General features: G+C 43.5%; 1 protein-coding gene across 1 annotated transcript in view; it reads right to left on the reverse strand.

The window, feature by feature from the left end:
• Positions 1–17,177, reverse strand: part of LOC140458439 (protein ERGIC-53-like) — a 73,005-nt gene extending 55,828 nt beyond the window's left edge. The window contains exons 1-6 of the mRNA XM_072553008.1: positions 16,982–17,177; positions 9,387–9,541; positions 7,423–7,530; positions 5,900–5,961; positions 4,520–4,619; positions 3,186–3,309 (exon numbers count right to left, since the gene is read on the reverse strand). Of these exons, the coding sequence (XP_072409109.1) occupies positions 3,186–3,309; positions 4,520–4,619; positions 5,900–5,961; positions 7,423–7,530; positions 9,387–9,541; positions 16,982–17,141 (709 nt within the window). The 5' untranslated portion in view covers positions 17,142–17,177. The remainder of the gene's footprint in view (positions 1–3,185; positions 3,310–4,519; positions 4,620–5,899; positions 5,962–7,422; positions 7,531–9,386; positions 9,542–16,981) is intronic.
• Positions 17,178–26,726: the final 9,549 nt, after the last annotated feature.

Genomic DNA, 26,726 nt, shown 5'->3' on the forward strand with positions numbered 1-26,726 from the left:
ATTGAAAACAGTCAGTCAGCTTCAGCTGCAGCAAGCCTGGTCAGTTCAGTGAACCTTTAAGGGGCAACAGTTTTTATTCCTTTTAACTAATTTTGTATTTATTCTGTAACCAATGACGCACAGTGATTTATTTTCCTGTTACAGTTTGAGAAATCGCAACTTTTGACCTGACCACTAGATGGAACTAAAACCACATGATACTGTATCATCAATTTATTGTTGTTAATCCATTCCATTCGGAAGGAGTCAGAGAGATGAACAGCAGGGAAACAGACCCCGTGGTCCAACTCGTCCGTGCTGACCAGATATCCTAAATTAAGAGAATGCCATTTGCCAGCATTTGGCCCATATCCCTCACAACCCTTCCTATTCATGCACTAATTCAGATGCCTTTTAAATGTTGTAATTGTATTGGCCTCCACCACTTCCTCGTTCCATACATGCACCACCCACTGCATAAAAAGGTTGCCCCTTAAGTCCCTTTTCTATCTTTCCCCTCTCGCCTTAAACCTATGCCCCTCTAGTTCTGGACTCCACCACCCCAGGGAAGAGACTTTGTCTATTTACCCTATCCATGCCCCTCATGATTTTATAAACCTCTATAAGGTCACCCCTCAGCCTCCGCTGCTCCAGTGAAAATAGCTCCAGCCTATTTTAGCCTCTCCCAATAGCTCAAACCCTGCAACATCCTTGTAAATCTTTTCGGAACCCTTTCAAGTTTCACAACACGCTTCCTACAGCAGGGAGACCAGAAAGCAATACAATGAGGATGCCATTTGACTCAAACATGACAAGAAATATACCTTGCCCTACCTCCATCTATCACAACAGATCATAGAGATGTACAGCATGGAAACAGACCATTCGGTCCAACCCATCCATGCCGACCAGATACCCCAACCCAATCTAGTCCCACCTGCCAGCACCCAGCCCATATCCCTCCAAACCCTTCCTATTCATATACCCTTCCAAATGCCTCTTAAATGTTGCAGTTGTACCAGCCTCCACCACATCCTCTGGCAGCTCATTCCATACACGTACCACCCTCTGCATGAAAAAGTTGCCCCTTAGGTCATCTTTCCCCTCTCACCCTAAACCTATGCCTCTAGTTCTGGACTCTCCAGCGAAGAGATTTTGTCTATTTACCCTATCCATGCCCCTCATGATTTTGTAAACCTCTATATTAGGTCACCCCTCAGTCTCCGACACTCCAGGGAAAACAGTCCCAGCCTGTTCGGCCTCTCCCTATAGTTCAAACCCTCCAACCCTGGCAACATCCTTGTAAACCTTTTCTGAACCCTTGCAAGTTTCACAATATCTTTCCGATAGGAAGGAGACCAGAATTTCACACAATGTTCCAACAGTGGCCTAACCAATGTCTTGTACAGCTGTAACATAATCTCCTGTTTTCTCCCTTTCCATTGGCCTGAAATAGCCTTTGAATCTTTCATGTGCTACCTTGCCCAATAATCCAACACCATCATCTCTACCAAGTCCATCAGCACAAACGTCTTTTCCAAAACAAATTCCAGCTGCTTATTATTCTCTACAGCTTAATGTTTCCTCTGGATCTAAAACGTGGAAAGGAGGCTCTTCCATCCTTGCATCAACTGATCTTCATAATCAGGAATCATAGAATAATACAGTACAGAAGACAGTCTTTAGCTCATTGACACTGTACTGTCTTGTCAAAGCAACTTTGTCGACATTGGGCCCACACTCCAGCACTTGGTCCATCATCTTGAATGCTGTGATGTTTCAAATGGCTCATTGGAGAGAGACAGGGAAATATTCTGGAATGTAAGCATTATAGCAAGCCTGTCATCTCTCAGAATCCCGACAGTGCAGATATAGAGGCCATTTGGCCCATCGAGTCTGCACCAACCCTCCAAACTGCATCCAACTCTGACCCACCTTATGCCTGTAACCCCACATTTCCCATCGCCAACCCGCTCTAACCTGCACATCTTTGTGACTGTGGGAGGAAACCGGAGCGAACCCACGCAGACACGGGGAAAACGTGCAAACTCCACACAGACAGTTGCCTGAAGGTGGGATCGAACCGGGGTCCCTGGCGCTGTGAGGCAGCAGTGCTAACCACTGAGCCACCGGGTCACCCCAACACCTTCAGACTTTTTCAAAAATAATGGTTACAAGGTGTGGGTGTCGCTGGATGGGCCAGCATTTATTGCCCATCCCTAACTGCCCTGCGTCAGTGGCTTCGTTGACCTGCTGCAGGGGACCAGGTGGGATGCACTGACCATGCCTTGAGGAAGTGAGTTCTGGGAATTTGACCCAGTGACAGAGAGGGAACAGTGATATACTTCCACACCATCGGCACACAGCAAGTTTCAGATTTGCAGAATCCGCAATATTTAACTCCCACCCGCCCCCGCCCCCCCAGGACAAGTTTTCTTTTTAAATTCTTTCTTGGGTTGTGGGTGCCACTGACAAGGCCAGTATTTGTTGGTCATCCCTAATTGCCCCCCAGAACTGAGAGCCTCATTCGGCTATTTCAGAGGGCAGGTGAGAGTCAACCATGATTGCTGTGGGGTTGGAGTCGCACGTAGGCCAGACCAGATAAGGATGGCAGATTTCCTTCCCTCAGAGACGTTTACAGGAGTTTGCCCAACACAGTAACTGTGAATATTGTCCTCTCAAGTCTTCATCTTCCAGTGTTCCAACACCTCAACTTTAAAATTCACCTCGTCACTTTAAAATCCCTCCATGTTCCTAACCCCTCCTTAGTTCCGTTTAATCTCCTCCATCCCAAAAATCTATCCACGGTAACTTGAACATTCCTATTTTCACCACTCTGGCAGCTGCCTGGATCCTAAACTCTGGAATTCCCTCCCTAAAGGTCTTCAAACTCCCCATCCTCCTTAACACTGGCCCCCTTTGACCACAGGCATTTCGTCACCAGTCCTAGTATCTCCTTACGTGGCTCACTGTTCAATTGGATGTTTTGCGACATTAAAAGCACTATAATAAATGCAAGTTGTTGCTGCATTTTGACAATACTGTACTGACAGATTGTAGGTCAGCAGGACAGGACAACCCAAACACAAGATAAAAACCTGCACATTATTCTCCCGGATTGACCAGGAAGAGAGGAATCCTACACAAGTATCGCCAGAATTAACACTACCGGCAGCGTCGCTCCAGTAAGCTCCCTTCTCACTCACCAGCAACTCCTCCAGTAGCTGCTGAAATGCCAAAGTATCCACTCGAAGGAAGGTTCATATCCTTCACTTCTGTGCACAATTCGTAGCTCTCGTCGAGATCAGTCTGGCCCATATTTAAGTGTACCTGCAGGGGGAGGAAAATGATCAGCAATGTAGCAGAACCGCTTGCTACTGAGTAGAGACTGGATCTGTTTCTGCCTGGAGGATTAGATTAGATTAGATTCCCTACAGTGTGGAAACAGACCCTTCAGCCCAACAAGTCCACATTGACCCTTCGAAGAGTAACCCACCCAGACCCATTTCCCTCTGACTAATGCACCTAACACTACGGGCAATTTAGCATGGCCAATTCACCTGCCCTGCACATCTTTGGACTGTGGGAGGAAACCCGAGCACCCGGAGGAAACCCACGCAGACACAGGGAGAATGTGCAAACTCCACACAGACAGTTGCCCGAGGCCAGAACCAAACCTGGGACCCTGATGCTGAGGCAGCAGTACTAACCACTGAGTCACCGTGCTGCCCTGAGGATGCAGCATCACATTCAAAAGACAGATAACAGTCAGGGTCCTCCCCCTACAAACCGCTGGGAGATATACTTAGGAATCAATGATTTACTTAGAGAACAAATTCCAGAAGCCAACCAATAAAATTTAAAGACATCTCCAATGGAACGTGCTAAGTTGACTGTGGAAGAAAAGCAAAATTGGAACAAAACAGAAAAAAAATTGTCAAACGATAATAATTGAGAATCGACAACATGAGATTGGACAATTAGCCACGAGCTATTCTCCTCCTCCAGCCACCCCCACATTCCTCAAAACAGTCTAACTCCGTCATATACCAGATATTAGATTCCTTACAGTATGGAAATAAGCCCTTCAGCCCAACAAGTCCACACCGACCTTCCGAAGAGTGATCCACTCAGACCCATTCCTTTACCCTTTATTTACCCCGACTAATGCACCTAACACTGTGGGCAATTTAGCATGGCCAATTCACCTGACCTGCACATCTTTGGATTGTGGGAGGAAACCGGAGCACCCGGAGGAAAGCCACACAAACACTGGGAGAATGTGCAAACTCCACACAGACAGTCGCTCGCGGCAGGAATCGAACCTGGGTCCCTGGTGCTGTGAGGCAGCAGTGCTAACCACTGAGCCACCGTGCTGCCCATAGATAAATGCTACAGCTCAACACAGGGTGAGCAAGTGGGGAAGAAGAAATTCTAGAAAGAAAGAGGAGTACTCAAGACCAGGGCAAAACCTGATAGAATCAAACAAATCTATAAAGTTACACTTGAATAAAAGTCAGACTGTATTACAAGTGCTTACCTGTAATGTCTTCTGGTAATACCTTACTCTGATTCTCACAGCGTGATAGATGTTGCGATAATCACGGAAACAGGAGCCCAAGGTCTGGCTTCCTCCATCACTGTAATTTGGATAAAAACACAAATGGGTCCAACCAGTTACTGTTTTATTAAACAGGTACAAAGTAGACAATTCATAACATTAAAAAAGATTTCCTGCTTCAAAATTATATGATAAGCATGAAGTAGCAAGTTAATGGACCATTTTGGAACATTCAGAAAGTCCAATTCTCTTGGATTGAAAGGAAAAATTAAAATTAGAATCTGATGTAGAAAATTTAAGAGGCAAGGTACTCATAAAGCAGCATGGCAAGCTTTCAAGTGAATTCTAGTGATAATGGACAAGAGCCAAGATAATTCCACAAAAGCCTCAGTTTTGCAGTGAAGCCAGTTCATTTGGATCCCAAAGGAACCTGATCTTGTGCCACCCCATCTACAAATAACTCCAGCCGCAAATCATCTCCAAGTCTCTCAGAACTGACCAAGTTGAATCGGAAGGGTTTGGAGGGATAATGGGCCGGGTGCTGGCAGGTGGGACTAGATTGGGTTGGGATATCTGGTCGGCATGGACGGGTTGAAGTGAAGGGTCTGTTTCCGTGCTGTACATCTCTATGACTCTATAAGTGATCCTTCAGTGATAATGCCAATCATTAATAGGAAGACAGCATCCCAACATCATCTTGAACAAGCAGAGTCAGCAACAACTCCCACTTATGCATCTTTAATATATACCAAGATGCTTCATGGTTAAATTTGATAAATGGGCAGATAATTAACGCTTGCTATGATACCCACACTCAAGAAAAACCTGGAACAATTAAGGTTTGACATTAAAAGCTTAATGTTACAAAATAAAACAAGAATTATTCCTCTGGAATAGTTAGAACACGAGACATTAACCAAGGCATCACTCCTTAACCAGAGAGTCTGGAAACAGACCCTTTGGTCCAACTTGTCCATGTCGACTAAGTTTCCCAAACAAAACTAGTCCCATGTGTCTGTAGTTGGCCAATATCCCTCAAAACCATTCCTAATGATGTACCTGTTCAAATTCCTTTTAAATGTTGTAACTGTACTCACAAAATGGCAAATTACGAAGAAAGGAAAAAATGAGCCAAGTATTCACTTACATACAAGCTTTGAAAGTCACTTCTTTCCTTATCCATTCAAACAAGCATCTGTTTTCTAAATTCGATTAGAGGGAAGCTTACGAATAACACTGTCAGTCTCCAATATAAAAAACTTGAGGCATCAAGTTGCCTTTCAGCCTCATGTGCAAAACACTGATTTGCGTTTTGAAAACAGCCCACAAGTTCACCCCACAAATGAAATGAAAACTTACTTCAAGTGATCGTATGTAAGACGGCCATCATTTCCTACCACAAGGATGGCTGGATTGTTCATCTAAGAAACAACATATGCAACATTAGGAGGAGGTTGAAATAGCCCTTCATTCGAGGAGGAATTTACTGCAAATGCTGGAATCTGTACTGAAAACAACAAATACGGGATCTCACAGTGGGTCAGGCAGCATCCATGGAGAGACAGCAAGCTAATGTTTCCAATCAAGATGACTTTTCATCAGAGCTTTAGCTAGAGTCAGAGTCATCCAGCACGGAAACAGACCCTTTGGTCCAACCAGTCTATATCAAACATAAGCCCAAATTAAACTAGTCCCACCTGCCTGCTCCTGGCCCACATCATTCCAAACCTTTCCTATTCACGTATCTATCCAAATGTCTGTTAGATGTTGTAATTGTACCCACATCTAACACTTTCTCAGGAAGTTCATTCCACACACGAACTACCCTCTGTGTAAACCATTTGCTTATGTCTTTTTAAAAAATCTCTCTTCTCTCACCTTAAAAATGTGCCCACTAGTCTTAGAATCCCCTATCTTAGGGAAAAACAGCACAATCATTAACCCTATCTATACCTCTCATTATTTTATAAACTTCTATCAGATCGCGTCTCAACCTCCTAATCTCTGAAAATATCTGCCCTCCTTACCCAGTCTGGCCTATAGTTAATTCCAGATCCACAGGTAAGTGGCTGAGTTTTAAATGCCCTCTGAAATGGCCGGCCTAACTTCCCGGTCACCATCCATTTTAATTCCCCTTCCCACTCCCTTTCCGACATGCCCATCCTCGGCTTCCTCCACTGCCACAACGAATCAGACAACAAATTGGAGGTACAACACCTCATCTTCTGCCTGGGCAGCCTACAGTCTGGAGGACTCAAAGTTGAGTTTTCCAATTTCAAATAACCTTCCCACCCATTCCCTCCCCCCCCCCCCCCGCCCCCTTCCATTCCTCTGAGTGACCCTTCCTTCCAGCCACCAACTGAATTCATTCCTCCTATTGACCAACCAGGAGATACCAACCACCCCTATTCACCTATCACTACCTCACCATGCTGACCCTCTCCCCACACATAACAGCACCCCTCCTTTATATCCCTACCCCCACCTCCATTCCTGAGGAAGGGTTATACCCGAAGCATTGACTTCACCTCCTCACGCTGCCTGGCTTGCTGTGTTCTTCCAGCCTCCTGCTTGTCTACTCTGCAATGGCTTGGCAAACCACTCAGTTCATGGACAATTAGCAATAGGAAATAAATGCCAGCCTTACCAGCAATAACCACAAAAGAATATTTTTTAAAAAACAGGATGGGAACATTGAATTCTAATTTTGACAAGATAATCAAAAACAACTTGAATGTACGTAGGGCTGCAAAGATTGCAGACATTATTCAAGATGACCCTATTGTAGCAGTCACTCTGATTTAAAGCGAAACAACGATCGTCATTAACTTCAAACTTTCACGTACGCACTCTACTCAAGCAGCGCCACCTTTCTGACTGACCTTGCCGTCATTGTCGTATGTGTCAAGGAAGATGCCAACTCCATCCCAGTGATCAACTGCTCCATAAACCGGCCCTGTCGCTCCCCTTTCTCTGGTATACCATATGGCCTGTGATAACAGGAAAGGATTTAGCATCTGCCCATATAGGTGGATTCACATTACACACCACAATTTGTGTTTGCCTTTGCTGATAAAGCAGGTTCACACCATTTGTATTATGGAACCTTGCATGATCAGCACTCTCTCCCAACAAGCATGGGGGGTGGGGGGGAAATACTAAGGGAAGAGAATTTTTAAAAATCACCTTAGTCTATCCACTGGGCACAGAGAGCAGACACAGAGGTTGGAGATGAGATTGCCTCTTCCGCTAATGCTAGTTCACATCGTGAGCATGAACAAACAAACTCTAAAGGATGTGTCACCACTTTAATTTATTCAAGGTGCAATAAAATGTACAAAGTTCGCAGGGTTCTGAAGATTGGATTACACACAGTATTAAATAAGGTCGTCACACAAACAGTTGTCAATATTAAAGCAACTTATTTTCAATGATAATACTTTGGAGTTATGTTTACTTATTAAAGAGTTGAATCAATTACTGTCAATGGCATTTTAAGAAACACAATGAACTTTGCTTTTGTTAAAACAAGGGTCATTTGGAAAACTGCTTTAGGTGCGTACTCCTAAGCATTGTATGTAGAACGATGGCAAACTTAAACTGACAGGATTTATTAGGAGTTGAAGTATATTCACCATCACAACTGCATACTTCTTACAATTATGTGAAACAATTGGAGATGTAACTCAAAACGGTGTAAATTCATGGCAGAGACAAACTGGAGTCAAAATCGGAAGTAACAGGCGAAACAGCCGACACCCTTAGAACCAAATAAAACATGAATGATGGGCAAAAGGTTGATAGAAAGATGGCATAAGATCCCCCGAGAGAGAGAGAGAGAGAGAGAGAGAGAGAGAGAGAGAGAGGGATTCACTGCATGTCCCTTACTCATAGTTCACTGTGATGGATTTCAAGATTTCATCACCATCTTGAATCCTTTTCAGCTCAACATTTGATTGAGGAGGAGGAGTGCTCAACCATCCAATCATTCAGGAGTGCATTTGTGTGCGCAGAAAGTAAGTTTCCTTAAACTGCTTCTCAACCTGGTTCCTGTGACGTTGGCAAAGGGTATGAAATAAAGTGTTTGTTTTACTTTTGTATAATACACCATCCACAGTCAAGTGCTTAACCCATTTTAGGAGAGCCGTGTTCCGTAATACAATGTAAACAAAGTCATGGGTGTTTGGGGGGGGGGGGGGGGTGGTAAAACCACCAACTATTCAGAGAGAATTCGTAGACACTAAATCTCCCAGTAAGACGGCAGCAAAATAAGATGCTCCATTTGGGAGCTCCTCTGCTCTGCCCATTTGTTTCCTTCTGTTCTGCCTCTTTCCTCCATCAACCCCAGTCACCCGGCCTCTGGAACATTGGCGCCAACGGGCAGTGCCCTGTGTGGAGTGTGGCAACCAGTGGCCTGGAGTGGAGCATGACAGCAGACAGCAATCAGACCAGGTGGAGGCCCCCTGTGTTGGTTTGCCGCAGAGAGGCACTGAGATGTTTATCTTGTAACTTGGCTTGTTTTTCAGGCCGATGGTTATACTGTGCATAGCTCAATCTAACTTTGTTTTTCTTCATTCCTGTATTTTGTCACAGAGCAGGTACAAAGGTACCCAGGTATAATATGATGGCACGGTAAGTAGTGACTTATAAAAACCTTTCACTGTACTCATTTGCGTACATGTGACAATAAAGCCAATTCAATTCAAAATTGAGACAATGCTTTGAGCAATTGTTTAAGTCTAGTCATGGACTCCCTTTGCATCAGGTGACAATGAGTTGTTTGTATCTCATGGACATTGAGGAAACTCTTACAGAGATTATATTTGGTAATAAAGGAAAAACACACCAATCCATCTGCTCCAATTCTGTTCCTGCCACTTATCCGAAATGAAACTTCTATTTCCCAGTTCTCAAACGCTGCATTACTCTTGGTCCAAACTGACCCACTTTGGCTTTTCATTGAGGGAACAACTCGAATGCGTTCAGAGCTGGGAAGGGCATCTGCAAAAGAATAAAAGCAAATGGTCACTGCTCCTTACCTTAAAACTAATACATTATACAAAGAAGGGTGACTGGTGACATTTGCCTAACTGGTTCAAAATTTAATAGTTTAGAATGCAACTTGATGCAGTGGGCGGCACGGTGGCACAGTGGTTAGCACTGCTGCCTCACAGCGCCAGAGACCCGGGTTCAATTCCCGACTCAGGCGATTGACTGTGTGGAGTTTGCACATTCTCCCCATGTCTGCGTGGGTTTCCTCCGGGTGCTCCAGTTTTCTCCTACAGTCCAAAGATGCGTAGGTCAGGTTAATTGGCCATGCTAAATTGCCCGTAGTGTTAGGTAAAGGGGTAAATGTGGGGTAATGGGTGGGTTGTGCTTCGGCGGGTCGGTGAGGACTTGTTGGGCTGAAGGACCTTTTTACACAATGTAAGTAATCTAATCTAACATAAATATAGTGGCACAGTTGTAATATCACAGTACCAATAACTCAGGAGGCCAGGCTAATGATCTTGGACAAGGTGTCAAATCCCATGACAACTGACAGAATTTAAAATCAATTTATGAATAAAATAAATAAATCTGAATTGAAAGTCAATCTTAAGAATCGTGACTATATTGGGTTGTCGCAAAAATCCATCCTGTTCACTGATATCCTTTGGGGAAGGGAATCTGCCATTCTTAAGTCGTCCGGCCTACATGTGACTCCAGACCCGAAGCAACATGGTCATCTCTTAACCACACTCTGGAAAGGTCCAGCAGGCAACTCAGTCATTGATATCAAACTGATGCAGGAACGTCAAACTGTATGGGTTGCAGTTCGAGAAATCAATTCGCTATTACCTTCAGAGACAAAAAACAGAAATTGCTGGAAAAGCTCAGCAGCTCCGGCAGCATCAGTGAAGAGAAATCAGAGTTAACTTTTCAGGTCCAGGGACCCTTCCTGAACTGCTCTTGACTCAAAATGTTGACTCTGATTTCTCTCCACAGATGCTGTCAGACCTGCTGAGTTTTTCCAGCAATTTCTGTTTTTTGTCCCCAATTTACAGCATCTGCAGTTCTCTCAATTTTTATTTACATTGACCTTCTCAAGGATAATTAGGGGCAGGCATTAAATGCTGGCTTGCCTGCTGAGACATAAATTCTATTGAAGAATGAAAATGTAGTTTACTAATTCAATCCCTGATAAGGCCCTTTGTAGTCACTGGTATCTTAAACTAAGATGGCACATCAATATTGCCATGGCAACACAATGGATCAGCCTGCTTTTAAATGGCCTGCGGACCTTGAGGCTATAATCTTATCACTTACCCCAGGCTCAGTCTGCAATCAGGCTGCATTTCACAGCACACAAGGTTTCATTAAGACAACAGAGCAGGTATTTTGGCAAAATAAAAACTTTCCACTCGCTGTCAAGCAGCTCTTTTGAAAGAAAAGTTCCAGGTCACCAATTACGGAGTCTACAATTTGGCTTGTCTATCACCATGATAGATGGAAAGATGAAAACAGTGAAATTGATGGGCCTTTGGCAGGTTGAAACATACAGTTCGGGCATGTCACTCAAACACACACGTACACACAGAAGATGACAACTAAGAGATGCCAGAGAAACGAAAGCAGAGATCCGGTGCACGCACAATGGATCGAAAGGCCTCCTATTCTACCACGATAATTCTGTGACGCTGTGTCTACCAACCTGATATTCGGAGCCACAAGGTCATGCTGCAGCTGTACAAAACTCTGGTGTGGCCACACTTGGAGTATTGCGTACAGTTCTGGTCACCGCATTATAGGAAGGACGTGGAAGCTTTGGAAAGGGTTCAGAGGAGATTTACTAGGATGTTGCATGGTATAGAAGGAAGGTCTTATGAGGAAAGGCAGAGGGACTTGAGGTTGTTTTCATTAGAGAGAAGAAGGTTGAGAGGTGACTTAATTGAGACATACAAGATAATCAGAGGGTTAGATAAGGTGGACAGTGAGAGCACTTTTTCCTCAAATGGTGATGGCTAGCATGAGGGGACATAGCTTTAAATTGAGGGGTGATAGATATCGGACTGATGGCAAAGGTCATTTCTTTACTCAGTAGTAGAGGTGTGCAATGCCCTGCCTGCAACAGTAGTAGACTCGCCAACTTTAAGGGCATTTAAATGGTCATTGGATAAAAAATACGGATGAAAATGGAATAGTGCAGGTTATATTGGCTTCAGATTGGTTTCACAGGTCAGCACAATATTGAGGGCCGAAGGGCCTGTATTGCAATGTAAGGTTCTAACTATCCTGCTGCGAAGAGCACTAATGATACAAGCACTACTGTCAGAAAGTTATCCAACATCTCTTCCTTAGGCAACACCAGCCTTGTTGCTTGACTGATAATGATATTGGAAGATTACTTCCCATTCATTTTTAATTTTTAAAATAAAAGTTGTTTGTCAAACAAGAACAATGACGACATATAAAATGGCACAATTGTGCTTGTATAAAAGTTTACTTCAGTAGCAGCAGTGAAGAATATCGGCATCTATTTATACAGCACCTCTCATGATATCTCAATGTACTTAACACACAATGACGTACTTCCGAACCATGATCGCTGGGCTACAGAAAACCTAGCAGCCAATGTTGACACAGCAAGGCCTCTAACGGCCTCTGTTAACAGTGACAACCAATGTCAAGATGAAAGATAAAATGTTGATCAGGACACACAAGAGAACCATCAACACAACCACCTCCCCCATCCCCAACCACAGCTGCCCCTCTCACTCTGCTATTCTTCAAACTAATGGTACAGGATGTTTTATCCCCAAAGTAAAGTCAGTTCATTTGTCACGGAGCTAGCGAGGACTGCAGATTCTGCTAAGTCAGAGTCGATAAAGTGTGGAGCTGGAAAAAGCACAACAGGTCAAGCAGCAAAGGACCTGTGTCCTGGCCCTGAAACGTTGACTCTGCTGCTCCTCTGATGCTACTTGACCTGCTGTGCTTTTTCCAGCTCCACACTTTATTTAACAGAAAGGCAGAAACTCTGATATAAAAACGACAATGATTTTATAACTTCCAAGAAAAATGCCACTGCGAACACCCAGGTAGAACTTGCTCCTAAAAGCAAAAGGTCAGGACTCAACACTGACAGATAATCTTTGAAACTTCCCCAATGGGAGTAAACTGGTTTTAAAATGTAGTAACTAAGTGAGTGAATGAGTTGGCAAGGCTCCTCAGGGCAGTGCTGTTAGCCCAGCCATCATCAGCTGCTTCAACAATGACCTGCCTTCCACCATAAGGGTCAGAAGGGGGAGTATTCACTGACAACTGCACAATGTTCAGGAGCATTTGCGACTCCTCAGATACTGAAACAGTCCGTGGCCATCTCCAGCAAGACATGGAGGGGTTCAGGCCTGAATTGCCAAGTGGAAAGTTGCAGCACAAAAGCAGTGAGCAATGACAATCTGCAAGACGGCAGAATCTAACCATCTGATGCCGTCCACCATATTGACAATTTCCAACACCTCAGCCCTAACTGCCTCCGGTTCACCATGGATGTCCAGTCCCTCTGCACCTTCACTCCCCGCCATTCCCTCTCCATTTTGGAGATAAACTGTCCAGTGCCAACCGCTACAAAGCCATTGACTTCCATATCTAGGCTCACTACACCTCGTCACACCCCGTGACCTCCAAGGACTCTATCCCATTCCCCCAGTTTCTTCACCAACAGCATATCTATTCGGATGATGCTACTTTCTAAAACAGGGCCCTCAACCAAATCTGACCTATCACCCGTGCTTCCATCCTTGCCCCTTCCCAGTCATAACAGTATGATCGGGTTCCAATGGTCCTGACTTTTCATCCCACCAGCCTCCACATTGAAAAGGATCACTCTCCACCATTTCGGACAATTCCAGCTGAACATCACCACCAATCACATCTGGTCAATGTGATCAGCTTCAGCTTCAATGTGATCCCCTCACTCCCCATCTGTGTTTTGTAAGGATTGTTTCCTCTGGGACACCGTAGTCTATTCCTTCACTACCTACACCAACCCCTTCCCACCGAAGATGCAACACCTGCCCCTTCACCTCCTCCCTGCTCACCATCCAAGGGCCTAAACAGTCTTTCCAGGTGAAGCAATATTTCACCGGTACCTCCTCCAATCTTGTGTATTGTATTTGCTGCACCCAATGTGGCCTACTCTACACTGGAGAAACCAAACACAGACTGGGTGACTGCTTTGCAGAACACCCTCGTGAGCATGCGTGACCCTGACCTTCCCATAGCCGAGCTAAAAACAATGACTGCAGATGCTGGAAACCAGATTCTGGATTAGTGGTGCTGGAAGAGCACAGCAGTTCAGGCAGCATCCAAGGAGCAGCGAAATCGACGTTTCGGGCAAAAGCCCTTCATCAGGATCAGAACAATGGTGTGTCTAACTGCCAAACTGGAAGGAACAGACAGTCCCACTGGGGTGGGGGGAGGGGAGAGGGGACATGGTGACAGAGAATGTAATAAGGTTAGCTAAAAGAAAGCAAAAGAATGGGGATGGGTCATAGCCGGTCCTCTTAAGAGCACCCTGCCCATGTGTCTGTCCTCAGCATGCTGCAGTGTTCCAGTGAATCACAGCACCAACTAGAAGAAAAACACCATCTTCAGACCAGTCACTTCGCAGCTTTTGGGCTTAATATAGAGTTCAACATCTTCAGCTTGTGAACCCACCCCCATTCTTTTGCTTTCTTTTAGCTAACCTTGTTACATTCTCTGTCACCATGTCCTCTCTCCCCTCCCCCCACCCCAGTGGGACTGTCTGTTCCTTCCAGTCTGGCAGTTAGACACACAATTGTTCTGCCATTCTCACAATGCAATCACTTAATCTGCACTATTAACATCCTTTCTTCCCCAGTGCTCCACCACCCCCGCACTAATCGCATAAATGCTGCCCCCTCTAACTTCACGTCAGCTCTGATGAAGAGTCACCTAGACTCAAAACATTAGCTTGTTCTCTCCCCATGGACGCTGCCTGACACACTGTGATCTCCAGCATTTTTTGTTTTCATATTCTAACCATCCCTCTTGACTATCATTGCCATAATTGAAACCTGCATTATTTTGGGGGAGTTGCCATTGACCAGAAGCTGAACTGGACCTGCCATATAAATGTCATGCCTACATATGCAGGAATCCTGCAGCAAGTAACTTAGCTCCGGACTCCCCAAAGCCTATTCATCAGCTACAAGGTACAAGTCAGAAGTGTGATAGAATACTTCCCACTTGCCTGAATGGACATAGCTCCATTAACATTCAAGGAGCTGAACACCAAGGGTAAAGCAGACTGCTGGATTGACTCACCATCCACCAAATTAAACATCCTATCCCTCTACAACCAACACACACCATCCACTAGGGGTACTGCAGCACCTCACCAAGAGTTCTCTGACAGAATCTGCCAAAAATTACAGCCTCCACCACACCACAAGTTCAAGGGGGTCAGTTAGTTCAGTTGGCTGGTTGTGATGCAGAGTGACCCATAATAGCGTGATTTCAATTCCTGAACAAGCTGAGGTTTCCGTGATGGACTCCCCTTCCCAACGTCTCCAATCGCCTGAGGGGTGTTGTCCTTCAGGTTAAACCACCAGTTGCCTCTCTCAATAAGAAACAGGAGTAGGCCATCTGGCCCCTCGAGCCTGCTCCACCATTGAATAAGAGTCATAGAGATGTACAGCATGGAAACAGACCATTCGGTCCAACCTGTCCATGCCGACCAGATATCCCAACCAGATCTAGTCCCACCTGCCAGCACCCGGCCCATATCCCTCCAAACCCTTCCTATTCATATACCCATTCAAATGCCTCTTAAATGTTGCAATTGTACCAGCCTCCACCACATCCTCTGGCAGCTCATTCCATACACGTACCACCCTCTGCGTGAAAACGTTGCCCCATAGCTCTCTTTCCCCTCTCACCCTAAACCTATGCCTGCTACTTCTGGACTCCCTAACCCCAGGGAAAAGACTTTGCCTATTTACCCTATCCATGCCCCTCATAATTTTGTAAACCTCTATCAGGTCATCCCTCATCCTCCAACACTCCAGGGAAAACAGCCCCAGCCTGTTCAGCCTCTCCCTATAGCTCAAATCCTCCGATCCTGGCTGCATCCCTGTAAATCTGATCTTTTCATGGACTCAGCTCCACTTACCCACCCGGTCACCATTACCCCGAACTGTTCAAAAATCTACGTTCGCCTTAAAAAACACTCAATGAGGTAGCCTCAACCGCTTCACTGGGCAGGGAATTCCACAGATTCACAACCCTCTGGGTGAGGAAATTCCTCCTCAACTCAGTCTTAAACCTGCTCCCCCTTATTTTGAGGTATGCCCCCTAGGTCTCGAACAGCACTGTACCCCTGTAGATCTCCATACACCACAGGGACGGCAGCAGTTCAAGAAGGCAGCTTATGAGCACCTTCTAAAGGGCAACTAGAGGTGGGCAATAAATGCTGGCCCAGACATCTATTCCTGATGAAGGGGTTTTGCCCGAAACATTGATTTTCCTGCTCCTCGGATGCTGCCTGACCTGCTGTGCTTTTCCAGCACCACTCTGATCTAAACCCCAGAGAGTGACACCCCCACATCCTGAGAATAAAATGTTAAAAACAGATCAACCTCCAGAATGTACCAAGTTAAAGATCACACAACACCAGGTTATAGTCCAACAGGTTTAATTGGAAACACTAGCTTTCGAAGGCCACTCCTTCATCACCCTTCATCCCCCAACCATCTGATGAAGGAGCGGCGCTCCGAAAACTCGTGTTTCCAATTAAACCCGTTGGACTATAACCTGGTGTTGCGTGATTTTTAACTTGGTACACCCCAATCCACCTCCAAATCCAGAATGTAGGTTTGCTAAACTGCAGAGGCCGAATACCATCAGATTTCTGTACCTATGTTTAGTGGTCCACTAATAATTATCTGAATTCACATCATTTTAAGGCCAGGTTCATATCCGGCCGTGTAATTTTATTCAGTACGGTAACAACAATTTCTAAAAGATAGAATGCCCCACACTACAGAATGAGAACTTTTGTACAGAAACAATGTGTAACTGATAGCCTCCACAGAGGTTTGCGGTGCACGTGTAAAAGAGACATACCAGGTTTTAAGCAGCAGCTAACATTGAAAAGGAGGAAGATTTCAGATGAGGAAACTTCCTGGCCAGCAGTGTCACTGCAAAAAAACTCACAGCAAGTGCTCAGAAAATTTAAAACAAACAACCCACCATATCTCCGACCCTCAAACATTGTTTTGCTAGTTTTAAGTTGACAAAAACAAACTGCAAAACAGACACACACACACACACACACCAGCACAACTGGCTGCAGAAAGACACTAGAGAAGTAGTTTGGAAACGAGCTTGCGAAGTTTGGAATTTGCCCTTCCCCCGGGAAAGGTTTGTACAACTTACTGCCGTGGTGGGTCCAAAAAGGGATGGTACCATCTTGCAGCACCAGGTGCGGACCTTTGAAGCTGTGCTTGTATTCGAAGCGGCGGTGGGCGCTCACTGGCTTCAGGCTGAGGATGGGAGCAGGGAGCCAGGCGAACAGGAGCAACACACACACGATCATCGCTCGTTCGCTCACCCTCCACTGCGCCGCAAGCGCCACCGGTCCCACATGGGAGAGCCACTCGGCAGCAAGCCATTGGCTGCCGCTGCTTGGCTCAAGAGCCAACAAATTCCCCAGTTAGTGCATTGCACAGGGTCCCTTGCACTAACATAGGCTACATCCAACTGTACCAAAATACATCGTACCTAGAACCTCCTCTACAAAAGATTCAAACTTGTAGTTATTTTTAAACCAATTCTTCTCCCCCCCCCCCCCAACACACACACACACACACACACATTTTCTAAATATAACTCTTTGAAATAACGTGGCAAATAGGAGGAGACAAATTGCATCGGAGATATTAAAATATACTAGGATAGTCGAAGATTATAAATTTGCTTAGGTCTTTTCATACAAGTTGTTTCTTCCCCCAATGATCTAATTTGCATTTATTCAACGGACAAGCAGGACCCGGGCTTAAAGGACTTTCAGATCGTGAAATTAAAATATAAAATGCCCCAAGCACTTCGTTAGCATCTGCAGGGTCATCCAACAATTAACTAACCCCTAATTAGGTCGAGAACTGGTAGAGAGTCTTTAGTGCAAATCGAAAGGATTTATTTATTCAAGTAGCAGAATGAATTATAATGTGGTTTAAATGAAATTTAAACAGGTCCCAAATGGGCAAAAGGAGGTACTGCAGATGCTGGAAATCAGAGTCTATATCAGAGTGGTGCTGGAAAAGCACAGCAGGTCAGGCAGCATCCGAGGAGCAGGAAAATCGACGTTTCGGGCAAAAGCCCTTCATCAGGAATCAGAAAGCGGTACCAACTGGTCCAGTCAGAACGAATAAAGTAAACATTTTTGAGAGGCCTTGGGTTTTTAAAGTTAGAACAATAGAAGCAGCCTGAAGGGGAGTGTCAAGCTCTCACAGAGCCAGGACCTTTAATATTTTAGCAGCAGTTGCTGGGTCTAGTAGCTGCAGTACATGTCTCCCCACTACACTCTCTCAGGATTTGGAGGAGCCGGTGTTGGACTGGGATGATCAAAGTTAAAAATCACACAACGCCAGGTCATAGTCCATCATGTTGGAAGCAAGAGGGAATGCTTCTCTCTCATCAAGAGCAGTCTTTGAAAAGTTAGTACATCCAACTAAACCTGTTGGACTATAACCTGGTGTTGTGTGATTTTTAACTCTTTCTCAGAGTTTTCTCTTCATGTTTTTTCTCCTGGACTGAAGAATTGCATGTGAGACAATCTATTTTACTGAATTTGGGTGTGTTTAAGGGATATTGAAAGTTACTGTTTAATGGTTAAGTGATTTATTATTCCATTAAGTTTTCCATTAAAGTTATTCCAGTCTTTTGTTGTATTTTAACTATTATGCACAAACAAAGTATGTTTTGCTTTAAGACTGGTTGTTTGGCCAATCAAATTGCATCCAGAATGAAATTCTTGATGAAGGGCTTTTGTCCGAAACATCGATTTTCCTGCTCCTCAAATGCTGCCTGACCTGCTGTGCTTTTCCAGCACCACACTAATCTTGACTCTAATCTCCAGCATCTGCAGTACCCACTTCAGCCAGCCAGAATAAAATGCCTGCAACTTGCCTAAGAAAAGGTTGGGTCTAGGCTGTCTTCTGTATATATTTTGAGGGAGTTTAGTCTGGTCCATAACAAGTCACACTACCAAATTTTCCCAAAGCACACTATAGGAATCAATAACCACTATTTTTCAGCCACAGAGAGACATTAGAATGAACAGGTTTAGTTGGAGAAAGAGCTGGATTTTAAGGATTATATTTTTTTAAAAAAGGAGCAAAAGGCAGAGGTTTAGCGTTCTGAAGGAGGGTCACTGGATTCTTCAACAATAATTCTGCTTTCTCTCTCCACAGATGCTGCCAGACCTGCTGAGTTTCTCCAGCAATTTCTGTATTCACAGTGTTAAAGCTGACTGGGTTAGTTTTAGCAACTATGGACTGAGTCCCAGAATGAAATGTCTTTACCACCCAAGCAGTTGTCAAACCATCAGTTATCTAAGGATTGAATATATCTATAAGATACTGTAGCGGAAACAACATTCTTTAAGTTTAATCAATATCAGCACTGAGAATCCTGACATAAGAATTTTAGAATATTGCTGTGCCGTTATGAATTGTAGATGAGGGTTTAGGTGGTGGACAAATATTTTATACTTTCTTGCAAGAATCAATTCTGAATTGCATTACAGTGATTAATTCAGAGATCAACATGGAAGCATAGAACACCATCGAAGATACAGGGAACTTTGGCAAAGCAGAACAGAATGGAGCAGGCAGACAAAATATACACAAGTCCACACATCTGTGCCATATTGCATTGAGTCTGAGTGCTCACCATGTAGCAGCCTCGTGGTTTGCCCACATTTATCATTCAGCGCTTTTTCATCATGTACAATCCTAGAGCACAAATGAATCTGCTGTGACCTTGCTCAAGATCTACGGCAGGAAATGATTTTTTTTAGTTGCAACAGGATAAGAAACGAATAACTTTTTTTCATGAATTTCAGTGTTCAGCGCAACAATGTTACCAACAGGAAGATTTTAATTAGTCTATCTCCTCCAGCATTACCCACAATAAGTCATTAACTAATTCATCTCCTCCAGCATGTATGTAAGGGAATCTTACAGCAATTCAAGACTTTGAACACTTGTTGGGTTAACCAAAGTAGATAGCAAATTAACTTGCATTTACATAGCATGATTACAATCATAAAATGTCCCTAAAGATTTTATCAGAATCAATAACCACTTTTTTTTAGCTGCAGAGAGATATTTAGATGAAATATTTGGTTGGAGAAAGAGCTAGATTTTAAGGATTGTCTTAAAAAGTGAGCAAAATGCAGAGGTTAAGGGTTCTGAAGAAAGGTCACAACTCAAAATGTTAACTCTGTTTCTCTCTCTAACAATGCTGCTGGACTTGCTGAGTTTCTCCAGCAATGTCTGCTTTTGATTCAGATTTCCAGCCTTTGCAGTCCTTGAAAGCTGCCAGAGTTAGATTTAGTGGCTATAGACTGGGGTCCAATAATGAAATGTTTGTTCCCTTCAGCAGTTTTAAAACCAGAACAGTTATCTCAGGGTGGAATGTAATTAAGTACATTGTAGCAAAAACAATTGGTTTTTTTTAAGTTTATCAATTATCAGCACTGAGAATTCTAACTTCTCAATATTGATGTGTGGACATGGCCTCATGACAATTTAAGTAGGAAACAACAACTATTTTATATTTTATGCAAGAATCAATTCTGAATTATAGACAATCAAATATAATTATAGCTATTGTTCTTCAGCTGATATTTTTTTGATATCCAAGATAGCAGTGAAGTAGCAGCACAACCTGTAAGCTCCTGCACAGATCCAATCACCTACTTTTCCTTTTTCTTGCTTCACAGCTTTTTGTTTGTCTTATTTTAATCTATTACCTTCTATGGAGAGATCGAGCCAGCGGAGGGGACGGTGAGAGAGGGCGGGGAAGAGCGAGAGAGTGAGCCCTAGGCGATGATGATAGAGGTCCCCCGGGCATCGAGCATAGGGAGATGGAGCCCAATGCGGAGGAGATTGAACCCTTGTGGGGAGTGGGAGCCCAGCATAGCTCAGCACTTAAGAAAGTTACAATGTCAAACTTCTAACTTTATTTCTTGACTTTTCCATAATGTCACATTCTCTGTGCCATCATAGGTACAAAGGTACCTAGGTAAAAAATCTTTGGTAGGGTTGGAGGATTTGAGCTATAGGGAGAGGTTGAACAGGCTGGGGCTGTTTTCCCTGGAGCATCGGAGGCTGAGGGGTGACCTTATAGAGGTTTACAAAATCATGAGGGGCATGGATAGGATAAATAGACAAAGTTTTCTTTTCCTCGGGGTGGTGGAGTCCAGAACTAGAAGGCATAGGTTTAGAGTGAGAGGGGAAAGATAGAAAACAGTACTCAGGGGCAACGTTTTCACGCAGAGGGTGGTATGTGTATGGAATGAGCTGCCAGAGGAAGTGGTGGAGGATGGTACAATTGCAACATTTAAAAGGCATTTGGATGGGTATATGAATAGGAAGGGTTTGGAGGGATATGGGCCAGGTGCTGGCAGGTGGGGCTAGATTGGGTCGGGATATCTGATTGGTCCAACCCATCCATGCCAAAGACTCTGTTTCCGTGCTGTACATCTCTATGACTCTATAAAGTAGAAAAATAAGGAAATATAGTTAAAAGTTCAACACTAAAGTCTTTCTTAGTATAAACTTTTTTTTAACTTCTCTACTTTATAAGGAAGACTTTAGTGTTGAACTTTTAACTATATTTTCTTATTTTTCTACTTTATACCTAAGATTTTGTACATAGCTACCTTTGTACCCAAGATGGTGCCAGGAATGTGACATTGTACAGTTTTCACTATACTCCCTGTACTTGAGTACGTGACAATAAAATCTAATTCTAAAACATTAAAACTGACCTTAGAAAATGGTAATTGGACATGAAATCAAATAGATTTAAAGGAAGTGACATCGGGGTAGTTTCTTTACTCAGAGTAGTAGGAATGGTCTGCTTGCAACAGGGGTAGACTTGCTGATATTAAGGGCATTTAAATGGGCATTGGACATACATATGGATAATAATGGAACAGTGTGGGTTAGATGGGCATCAGGCTATTTTCACAGGTCGATGCAACATTGAAGGCTGAAGGGCCTGTATTGCGCTGTAACATTCGATGTTCTATGAAGTTATACCTACAATCCAGTGTGATTTCTTCATATCAACTGTTCAGAAGGGAAATTCTGTCAGAACTCAACCCTTTCATTTATCCTAAAATGGGTACGGCTTTCTTTAGGTGTCCTCGTGATATATGTATGCTGCCTTATAAATTGTCTCTATGACAACAAGAAACAGGCAGCCCTGTTCCACTGTAGATATTTGCCAAAGAACCTATTCAGAGATGTAGTTATATGCCTCTGGGGCAGGTGGGTCTTGAACCCAGACATCCTGGCTCAGAGGTAGGATCCTTATTCATTCTATATCCACAAACAAGCCCCGTCCCTGTACTTACATAGTTTCTTTCTCGAATTCTTAAGATTCAAAAAGTCTTCCCATCTCTGTCACCAGTGTTTGGTTACCCTCCAAGGTCCCCACAATTTCTTTTATCCCTTTCTTGGCACTTACTGAAATGCTGCACATAGTACATTCTATTTGCAATCATTTTTACTAACTTAATTGATATTTTAACACTTTAGTCTTTTTTTAAATCAAGAGTTTGGTCACTCCCCATTTTCAAAATACATGCCACGTATGTAACTACACGAGATAGGGGAGATACTAAACAAGTATTTGCATCAATGTTCAATGTGGAGAAGGATATGGAAGGTGAAGGATATGGATAATAGTGAACTTGGGGAAATAAATTGTGATATCTTGAAAAGTGTCCATATTACAGTGGTGGATGTCTTAAAATGCACAAAGGTGGATAAATCCCTGGGACCCTATCAGGTGTACCCTGGAATTTTGAGGGAAGATAGGGAAGTGATTGCTAGATCCCTTGCTGAGATATTTGCACCATCGATAATCACGAGAGTGGGTGCCATTACTCAAGAAAGATGGTAAGGAAAAGCCAGGGAACTATAGACTGTTGAACATAACATCAGTGGTTGGTAAGTTGTTGAAGGGGATTCTGAAGGATAGAATTTACATGTATTTGGGAAGGCAAGGACAGTCAACATGGCTTTGTGCATGGGAAACAATGTCTCAGAAATTTAAGTATGTTTTTTAAAGTGGCGAAGTGGATTGATGAGGGCAGAGCAGTGGATGTTGTCTATATGAAATTCAGTGAGGCACTCTACAAAAGTCCACATGGTAGACTGGTTAAAAAGGTTAGATCACATGGAGTATGATCACGTGGAGTACAAGGAGAACTAGCTTTAAGGTACAAAATTTGCTCAAAGGGAGGAAAGAGATGGGGCGGGGGGGGGGTTGGAGGCTGCTTTTCAGACTGGAGGCTAATGACCAGCAGCGTGCTGCAGGGATCGGTGCTGGGTCCACTGCTTTTCGTCATTTATATAAATGATTTGGATATGAACATCCGAGGTATGGTTAGTAAGTTTGCAGATAATTGGAGGTGTACTGGACACCAAAGATTACCTCGGAGTACAACAGCATCTTGATCAGATGGGCCAATGGGCTGAGAGTGGCAAATGCAGGTTCAATTTAGATAAATGTGAGGTGCTATATTTTGGTCGGGCAAATCAGGACAGGACTTTCACACTTAATAGCAAGGTCCTAGGGGATGTGCCAAACAAAAAAAACTTTGGAGTGTGGGTTCAGATTTCCTTGAAAGTGGAGATGCAGATAGACAGGGTGGTGAAGGTGGTGTTTGGTACACTCGCCTTTATTGGTCAGTGCATTGAGATTAGGAGTCAGGAGGTCATGTTGCAGCTGTATAGGATATTGCGTAGGACATTTTTGGCATACTACGTTCAATTCTGGCATTCCTGCTGTAGGAAAGATGATGGTAAACTCGAAAAGGTTCAGAAAAGATTTTCAAGAATGTTGCCCGGGTTGGAGGGCATGAGCTATCGGCAGAGACTGAATAGATTGGGGCTATTTGCCCTAGAAGCTGAGATGAAGAAAATCATGAGGGGCATGGATAGGGTGTATAGTCAAGATCTTTTCCCCAGGGATAGGGGATTCCAAAACTAGAGGGCATAGGTTGAAGGTGAGAGGGGAAATCCATTTAAAAGGGACCAAAGGGTCAACCTTTCCACGCAGAGGGTGGTGCTTGTATGGAAGTGATGGAGGCTGGTACAATTACAACATTTTAAAAGGAATCTGGATGGGTACATGAATAGGAAGAGTTTAGAGGGATAGGGGCCAAATGCTGGCAAATGGGACTAGATAAATCTAAGATATCTGGTCAGCATAGACAGAGTTGGACTCTGTTTCCTCGCTGTACAACTCTATGACTCCAATTATCATCTGTGTTGTGAAGGAAAACCATGGGAACCTGAACAGAACAGATGGGAGAAAAAGCCACTTAATTTGATAAAACACATGACACTTATACTCATTTAACAGGGGCAATCACCAAGGCATTTGAACTCTCTGTCCTTTTTAACAGTAAATCACCATGCTGTGCCTCGATGGCTATTCAATTCCTCAGGACCAGCAGAAAAAAAATTGGTATATGCTATTTTTTGTTGAGTATCGTCTTCAAACTAAATCATTTTCTGATTGAAGGCAGCAATAGTGTCAGCTTTAATTGTTGCACTGAGCTCAAGGCTTGATGACTACAACTCTATTCGGATTATGAACAGTTGCCACGATCTGGGTGTTCTAATCAGCTCAAGTACTTAAGCAATTAAAACCAATTCTCAAGTTACTTAGGACGGGTGAGCAATTGAGGCTCTTGTGGTGCAGTGGTAAGCCCGCCTTCTGGGCCAAGTGGCCCAGGGCCCTGAAATAACATCTCTGAACAAGTTGCTTGAGCAAATATCAAGACTTGTGATGAAATCCATTTGAAATCTGGCCTGAAACAACTTAAATTATCGAAGTAAATATTCCTTATAAGGGTAACAAGTTAAAATAGCGCAAGACAGAGAAGAGACAAACCTCCAGGAAGTTGAGTCTAGGAAATGTTGCAAAACAATTGGCTGTATAAAATTTATTACGCATGCTACAGTCACTTTCTTTCACAATATCCTGTCTAGCAGTGTCTCCAATCTGAAACATCTACCGCTGGATGAAGCTGAATAAGCTTCAGATCTCAGCAATGCACTCTCAACATCATAGATAAGGAAAATTACCGAAGATTTTTTTTTCTTGACTTGCACAGGCAAAGCAGACCAACCCATCTTTTCAATGCGAACGTCATTGTCGTAATACAGTAAACAGTTTAACTCCAACACCATCCCTGCATCATTGCGAGGGGTAGTGTACAGGAACAGGGATGTGTTGTTGCAGTTAAATAGGACCTTGGTGAAGACACACTGAGAATATTGTGTGCAGTTTTTATCTCCTTTAGGGTGTAGGTTTGCTCGCTGAGCTGTAGGTTTGATATCCAGACGTTTCATTACCTGGCTAGGTAACATCATCAGTGGCGACCTCCAAGTGAAGCGAAGCTGTTGTATCCTGCTTTCTATTTCTATGTTTGTTCTGGATGGGGTTCCTGGGGTTTGTGGTGATGTCATTTCTTGTTCATTTTCTGAGGGGTTGATAGGTGGTATCTAGATCTGTGTGTTTGTTTATGGCGTTGTGGTTGGAGTGCCAGGCCTCTAGGAATTCTCTGGCATGTCTTTGCTTAGCCTGTGAAACTTCTCCTTTTCTGAGGAAGGATGCTCTTGCTCTCGAGGGAGCGAAGCAAAGATTTCCCAGAGTGATTCCGGGGATGGTGGACTGAAGTTGACAATGAGATTGACAAGATTAGGACTGTTTTCGCTGGAGTTCAGATAAATGAGGGGGAATCTCCTAGACACTTATAAAATTCCAACAGGACTAGACAGGGAGGATGTTCCGGATGGTGGGTGTGTCCAAAACCAGAGATCACAGTCTGAGGATTCAGGGTGGACCATTTAGAATGGAGATGAGGAGACATTTCTTCACCCAAAGAGTGGTGAACCTGTGGAATTCTTACCACAGGAAATAGTTGATGCCAAAACATTGAATGTATTCAAGAGGCAGCTAGATATAGCACTTGGGGTGAACAGGGTCAAAGATTTTGGGGAGAAAGCAGGATTAGGCTATTAGGTTGGATGATCAGCCATGATTGGGATGAATGGCAGAGTAGACTCAAAGAGCTGAATGGCCTCCGACTGCTCCTATCTTCTGTGTTTGTATAAACAGAGCTGAAGATGTGCTTTTGCAATAGCAGGTGCAGAGACTCAGATATACAATTTTTAGTGAAATCCAACATTTAGAACTTTGTCAAACTATAGTTTTGGTTTTCCAGAAAGAGAAATGGCTGGAGTATTCAGACTAATTTCACTTCAAAATTTATAGGTGCCTCATTAACTTCAATAATTTAATTTCAATGTCCATAAATGCTAAGTGTGTCCATACCCAAGTCCTACTGTACAAATTAAAACATTTAGTCATTAGATGGAACTAAAAAACATTTTTTTCAAGTTAAAATGGCAGTTTTGGTAATTTGTGAAGTAGTTTTATTACCCACTCCTCTTTAGAGGTTCAGACTCCTTTTACCCTGCAATTGTAGAGGTACTAATGTAAAAATACATTAGAAATACATAAAACCAACTTGAACTATATTCTGTACATTATTTCCTTCCCCATTAAAACAAATACTCCCAACATTGGGCAACAGCTTGGAAATAAGCAGATTACTAAGCTGTTTCCATTGGCCAGCTATCTCTGTGGGACTCAAGTTGGAAAGGGTAGCCAAGAGGAATGAAAGCAGGTATTGCAAATGTTGAACATTTTGAAATTAAACTAAAGTGCTGAAGAAACTGAGCAGGTCTAACAGGATCGGTAGAAATGGAAACAGAGTTAATGTTTCAAGTCCAGAATAACTCTCCTTGAAGTTCTTAAGAAGTCACACTGGATTTGAAGTGTTAACTTTGAATCATAGAAACCTCGC

This window comes from Chiloscyllium punctatum, chromosome 33 (assembly GCF_047496795.1).
Source record: "Chiloscyllium punctatum isolate Juve2018m chromosome 33, sChiPun1.3, whole genome shotgun sequence".
Lineage (NCBI taxonomy): Eukaryota > Metazoa > Chordata > Chondrichthyes > Orectolobiformes > Hemiscylliidae > Chiloscyllium > Chiloscyllium punctatum.